Source organism: Hippocampus comes, unplaced genomic scaffold, assembly GCF_001891065.2.
Source record: "Hippocampus comes isolate QL1 unplaced genomic scaffold, H_comes_QL1_v1.1 scaffold40, whole genome shotgun sequence".
Classification (NCBI taxonomy): Eukaryota; Metazoa; Chordata; class Actinopteri; order Syngnathiformes; family Syngnathidae; genus Hippocampus; species Hippocampus comes.
The window spans coordinates 194,193-200,970 of record NW_017842058.1 but is presented as its reverse complement, the minus strand read 5'-3'; the positions used below and the strand labels follow the sequence as shown (position 1 = coordinate 200,970).

The 6,778-nt window shown below is 39.1% G+C and overlaps 2 protein-coding genes across 2 annotated transcripts in view; one reads left to right on the top strand and one right to left on the bottom strand.

The window, feature by feature from the left end:
• cisha (cytokine inducible SH2-containing protein a) overlaps positions 1-4,737 on the top strand; it is a 9,361-nt gene extending 4,624 nt beyond the window's left edge. Inside the window, exons 3-4 of the mRNA XM_019861109.1 lie at positions 1,647-1,813; positions 3,938-4,737. Of these exons, the coding sequence (XP_019716668.1) occupies positions 1,647-1,813; positions 3,938-4,440 (670 nt within the window). The 3' untranslated portion in view covers positions 4,441-4,737. The remainder of the gene's footprint in view (positions 1-1,646; positions 1,814-3,937) is intronic.
• Positions 4,738-5,465: 728 nt separating this feature from the next.
• Positions 5,466-6,778, bottom strand: part of hemk1 (HemK methyltransferase family member 1) — a 5,972-nt gene continuing 4,659 nt past the window's right edge. Inside the window, exon 11 of the mRNA XM_019861108.1 lies at positions 5,466-6,778. This exon is cut by the window's right edge and continues 270 nt beyond it. The gene's annotated coding sequence lies outside the window, so the exon portion shown is untranslated.

The following is a 6,778-nucleotide window of genomic DNA, read 5'->3' as shown; positions in this document are numbered from 1 at the left end:
TATGAATGTGTGTGCGCTGTATGTATAAATTCACCACCATAAATAAAGCAAATGGATAAAGTGATTCTCATCAGAATCGCAGGAAGTCCATTCTAATTTAAAACCTTAAAGTTATTTAGTGATAAATACTGTACAAAACTGTGACTACAGTATTTGGTTGTACCCGTGAACAATAGTCTCAGTATTCGTTTTAAAATTGTGCCTCGATATATATATATATATATATATATGAATGTGTGTGCGCTGTATGTATAAATTCACCACCATAAATAAAGCAAATGGATAAAGTGATTCTCATCAGAATCGCAGGAAGTCCATTCTAATTTAAAACCTTAAAGTTATTTAGTGATAAATACTGTACAAAACTGTGACTACAGTATTTGGTTGTACCCGTGAACAATAGTCTCAGTATTCGTTTTAAAATTGTGCCTCGATGAGGGATTGTTTATCCTTCTAGGGATGATACTGTTTTATATTTGTACTATGACTTTGGATGCGTGCATGATAAACCAACAAACAACTCCACTGGACCCAAATAAGGGTAACTCCTGCATAAAGTAAACATGAAGGAAATTATTTGTTTACGACTTAAAAAAAATCTAATGCGTATGACTTGTTTGGCGGGGAAGCAAGTCTTGGGTCTGTTTATACAATTTAAACCGGTATTTTTAATGTGTTGTGTAAAAAGAATTCTGAATTAAAAAAAAAAAAGGACATACTGCAACCTAAATCACACACGGCACTGGCTTGTCGGCGTAAACTGCTGTGCGCATTTTTTTGCCCGAAGAATTTATTTCGAACGTGCAAAAAATACAAGTACGGTATAATATACGCATTTACAGAAACTGATTGACATTTGCCGTGTCTGTAAATCGCTTTCAAACTGGTAGCACGGTTTAATACTAATTTTATGAAGTTATGGGATGTTTCAACAAAATCTTGAAAACACATTATAGTGTAACTCTGCTGTGAACATTTGTTGTGTTTGTAAATAGCATTTGAACAGATATCTTCACCATTTTCGTCCTATTTTGACCTTTTGGGCCATGCTAAAAGTCCAACTGCTCTTTATAGTGACTCTTGGGAGTAAACTCGGCTTTTACCAGTTGTTGTTTTATAAATAGTTTTCAAACCAGCATTACTTTTTAATCTTTACTATTCTGACATTTTGACCTATAATAAAAGACAAAATAACATATTATGTTGCCACCTGATTGAAACTGTATTGTATGCTTTTTTTTGTGAGCATTTAAATTGATATTATCACTGTTTATTCCGAACATATTGACTCCTGTGAACATTTTTTTTTGCGTTTGGCAGAAGCATTTGATGCTTATGACAAATTTTGCTTGTTATGATGAAGTACAGGGCCGTGTTGCAAACTGAATGACACAAATTGATTCCAGGCAGTTCGCTCTGATGTAAACATTTGTTGCGTTTGCAAACTGCTATTATTGCTGCATTAGCCTCATTATGACAAAGTTAAACACATTATGTTGACTCCTGGGAGTGGCCCATTTGTTGTGTTTGTCCCTCGCAGTTACACTGATGTCATTACAGATGCATTCAAAATTTCAACGATGCATGACTCTTTGGTTTTGTTTGTTCACGACTGAACCCTAATAAAGCGATCATGCTATTTTCAGTCCCCGAGGTCTTTTGCCCACTGCTCCAACGACTGAGGCCCCCCACAGGGGCATGCGGGCAGGGACGGTCGCGCCAACGCCTTGCCTCCAGAGCAGCACGTCACTATGGGATCCCACCAAGGATCTGCAGGCCATTGCGAGCAACTTCTGCCACTTAGAAACATCAGGTGTGGTATATGAGCATACACGCCTGACTCTCCCAAGTTTTTCCCACTAAAGTAAAATAAAGTAAAACTACTCATTTGAAGATGCCACAGAGACATGGAATGGCGAGGGGGTGTTACCTGTTGTTGTCGTACTGCTGGAATTAATTGTTGACAGCACAAGAGCCTTATACACTGTAGAGGGGATATACAAAGTTTACACACCTATCGGATGTTTTTATGATTAAAAAAAAAAAAAGAGAGAGAGATCACGAGTTTGAATGTAACTAGTTGATTGTGAACATCGCCGTATCCCCAGTTAAGAGGGTGTTCACACTTTTGCAACCATGTTATCTCAGATTACAGCTCCAAAAGTTTAAATGAATACATAAACACATTCAATAGAGTTGTACAGGGTACAGGCCACATTGTTTTTATTTTTATGACAAACACTTGCCTTTTGAACAGGTGTGTGTAGATTTTTTTTTAAATTCACTACATGTGTAAGTGAACAGGGCATGTGCTTGGTAACATGTAGGAGGGGGTGAGGGGTGCTTGGTTTACGATGGTCCCGTTATACATTACAACATTTTGAGGTTATGAACGGCGCGCAATCAACTCGTTTGCTCAGCAGCGTAAGAAAGATACGTTGCCATGTGGCACAAGAAGGGCACGCTCAGTTATCACTGTGTTCACAGTTTTTCATTTGATTGTTTTACATTCATGGACGAAATGTATTTTTCATCTCGACTGTTACTGTGATGTGGTTCCGATTTATGTGCAAATTAGGGTTATGTAGTAGGGATTGAACTCTGTTGGAAACAAAGAAGCCCCTGTATTTGCGTTACGTAATTGATACGTCATCGCCTGCATTGTTCGTACAGTACAGAGTAGCGATAAGTTACGTACATTAGTGTTCGGTCGCTAGTGTCACACTTTTTCCTCTTTGCTGTTAGCGATGTCGTTTGTGATGGCTTTACATAATTTAAAGACAAAGAAGAACACATTTCTGGACTTAGATTTGGGCTGTCCTATTTGTTTTTGTGGCAGAGGCCGCGTTGCCACTAAAGTTGCCCCTGGTTATACAGTAACTGCGAAATCATAAACGTATAAACTTTGTCACGACTGCCCATGCTTTTGTTTCTGAACAAATCTGACCAACACAATCGCGAAAAACATATTTAGAAATCAGAAAAAAAATTTTTAATCATGTCATAAGTTTCTTAAGCAGAGAGGTCTTCTACGGTACACATCAGAACACGCCATTTTGTCTTCCACTAACTGAGGATAACGCAGTAGTAAAGACATAACAACAGTCGATATTTCAAATATCGACTGCGATTATTTGTATGAAAAACACTTCTAGGCCATCAATGATAAACAAATGAAATAGACAATAAGTAGGGCGGTAATTGAGTGTGCTTTCTTGTGCCGCCGTATTGTTATGTTGCTGCGCAAAGTAGTTCATTGCGTGCAGTTCATATTCCCGAAACCTCATGATTACAGTAAATGTTGTTTTGAAAAACACTTTGCAGGCCGGAAATTTCAAACCAATTAAAAAAAAAAAAAAAAAAAAAAAACGTGGTACAGAGGTATCGTAACACATTTTTTTTCACTACCGCTCAAAGCAGTTCATTGTAACCAAAAAAGGTCATTTTAACAGTTGATATTTGTATGAAAAATGCTTGAAGGCAAGAAATAAAATACAAATCAAATGCATCAGCAGTGATTATCCGGTGCTAACTTCTTGGTTGGTGTGCTTTCTTGTGCCGCGTCAAGACGTGTTCTCACGCCTCTGCTCTAGCTAGAATTTGTCACACTTCATATTTGACTGTGACAACTGTATGAAAAATACATCTATGTCACAAATATAAAAGAAACAAATGAAAACTCAAAAGTGCAAGAGTCTTGTGTTGCGTGACAACGTATTCCGAGGCTGGGCACGATTCATAACCTCAAAAATTGTTGTGACCATCTAAACCAAGGCTTCTTGGCATTATTTCCAGATCTTGGGTTTGACAATTGTTCTTTAGTAGTCTCACATGACAATGATTTCAACTTTTGAGGCATATTTTCCAAGAATTTTTGGGTCGAGGGCTTGTCTTGAGATGTGCTAAGCGATGTGCTAACATGGCGGTATGTGTGTAGGGTGGTACTGGGGAGCTATAAGTGCGGCCCAGGCGCACGGTGCACTTCAAGAGGCCTCTGAGGGGGCTTTTCTGGTACGAGACAGCAGCCACCCTTTGTACATGCTCACCCTCTCCGTCAAGACGGCCCGCGGTCCCACCAGCATACGCATCCAGTACAGCTGTACCCGCTTCTTGCTGGACTGCAGCTCGCCGGCTCGGCCCAGCTTGTCGTCCTTCCCCAGCGTGCCTAGTCTGGTCCAGCACTACATGGGACCGGAGAGGAGCGCGGCAGACGAGGAGGGGGGCACGGCGGCCAAGGAGGCTACTTCCAAAGTGACAATCCAGGAGTCGTCGGCGTCTGTGGTGCTAAAATTAAGGCGGCCCGTGTACAAGCCGCAGAGCCTGCCCTCCTTGCAGCACCTTACCCGCCTGGTCATCAACAGGCATTCGGAGCGCCATGACCAGCTACCACTCCCAAGGCCTCTGCTGCGTTTCTTACAGGAATACCCCTTCAAGGTATGAGGCTTATCTCAACTGCAAAGGAGGACAAACACACAAACTGTTCCTTTTATCCCCCCGCCCCCCATTCACATGGAAATGACATTTGCTGCTTCAGAACTTTGGACACAGGGTCATTATTATTTTTTTTTTAAACATGTATAAATTGAGTTGATATCAGCGCGCATGAGTGCGTGTGCGTGTATGTGTGTGTGCGGATATATCATTTGGACTGGATTGCATGAGATGTACATACACTGATTCCATTTACATACCTTTGCCGTTTTATTTTTTTCAGTAAAAGCCTTTTTCTACCTTTTACATGTGCAATGTGTCGTTGTTTTTTTGACCATTACCTTATTCAACCACTTCAGTCAGATTCCAAACACTTAAGTGGTTATAAAAAAAATAAAATAAAATATATCTAGTTACAGTTTTTCAATAGCATACAGTATATACTGGTTTTGGAAAAAAAACAAAAAAAATACAAAAACAAGTGACCACTACTCTGTATATTAAACAAACAAAACAAAAAGATGACTTCAAAATCAAGGATGGACTTGTGGGCCAATGGTGCTTGCTACACTTCATCACAATCATATACATTCGACCAGCGATTGTAAAAATGTGGTTATAGTACCACTCGTGGGCGTGGGCTTCCTTTGTCGTACGCATGGGGGGGGGGGGGGGGTTGACAAACAAACAAACACAGTTTAGTTGTATTTAACTTTTTACTACAAAAGATTTGCGTACAATTTGTCAGAATTGTGTTTTTTTGTACTGCCCCCCCCGGTATAATTTTTATTAAAACTCTTAAATCATCATACAAGTATTTTTTTTCTTCCTATATTTCAGCTTCAAATGTTACGCTATCTTTCCATAATATCAAATACTTATGTTTTAGGAATAAAACTTCTGTCTCGTTATTCATGAACACCTAGGCCTAATATGTTACTGTATTCAATTTTAATCATGTTGGTGGTACTCGGAGAGCCAAGTATTTTTTAGATGGTTCTCGGAGTAAAAATATGACAACTACTCATGCACAATGGCAGAAAACGACAAACAATTCAGTTTATTTGTATATTAGTGACACTTCGGTGTTTTAATAATAATAATAATGTTGCAGGAATTTCCAATTTTTTTCAAGAGCTGTATACATATACGATTTGTGGGTTAAATGTTTTGGGTGCAATGTGAAAACTTTCCCATGAGGTTTTCATTTGTTTTTAGAATCGTATATTATATGCACGACTGTTCAAAAGCTTGGGGTCATCCGGAAACCACTTGTTTTTGAAAGAAAAGCATCATTTACATTCGCTGGCAGAATTTGTGAAATATGGGCAATTCTTCGGAAAATATGTCTAATGACTGAACGGGGACCATCTGATTATTTTCTTGATTGGTATTATTTGTTTAATGATCATGCTATTCTGAAATACCTTCTAATTTCGTTTGAATCCTCCTCCCCTAAAAAAAAATTTTCTTGATCACTCATTTATAAATTCTGCACATATATGTCAACTCCCGGGCACAACTGTATATACACTATAATTCAAAACCTCATTTGGAAATGTCGGACTTATTTAATTTGAAGTAGAATGATGCTTTTTTTTTTTTTTCAATGAAGATTACATTAATCATAAATAAAATGCAGACATTGTTGTGTGCTCAAAAAAATGCTTTGTTTTTTTAAATAAGGACATTTCTATGTGATCTCCAAACATTTAAATGGCAGTGTATATACTGTATATGAAGTGGTCTGATTGACCCCAGCCATAGATCGGTCGTGTATGTATAAATATCAGATTCGTCAGTCTGAAATTAAAGCTTTTATTTTTAAATATTGTACCGCATATATATTCGCACACGGTGACGAGGGCTTTTTTCCCGAGGCGATGGTCCTTTGTTTGTGCTAAAATGGATTACACTAAAACTACTTGACTGATATCTAGGAAATGTTAAATTTCAATCCTTCCCCTTTGATATTCAGTCAAACATGGATGACGATGACAATTTTTGTGTTGTTCCAAATGAGGATTGTTTTGGCCTTGGCGACGTATGGGAAATATTTCACCCATTCGATCAGCTCAGGAATAAAAAAGAGACCATGAGGCCTGTGAGCTTCGAGTGTGCGCGAGATTGCACGAGGCAGTAATGGCCACATTGTGCTCGCATGTGTGCGCGCGCGCTCCTGCATCTGAGTCAGTGAGTGGACGGGCAAAGGGGAGGACCATTCATCAGGCGATTCACAGAACTACAAAATGCTTCCAGGGAGGAGGGTACGATTTCTGAGAGAGAGGCTTCTAAGAAAAGCCTTGGTAATTACCTTCTGCTTTGAGCCGCTCTTGTGCCATCGCAC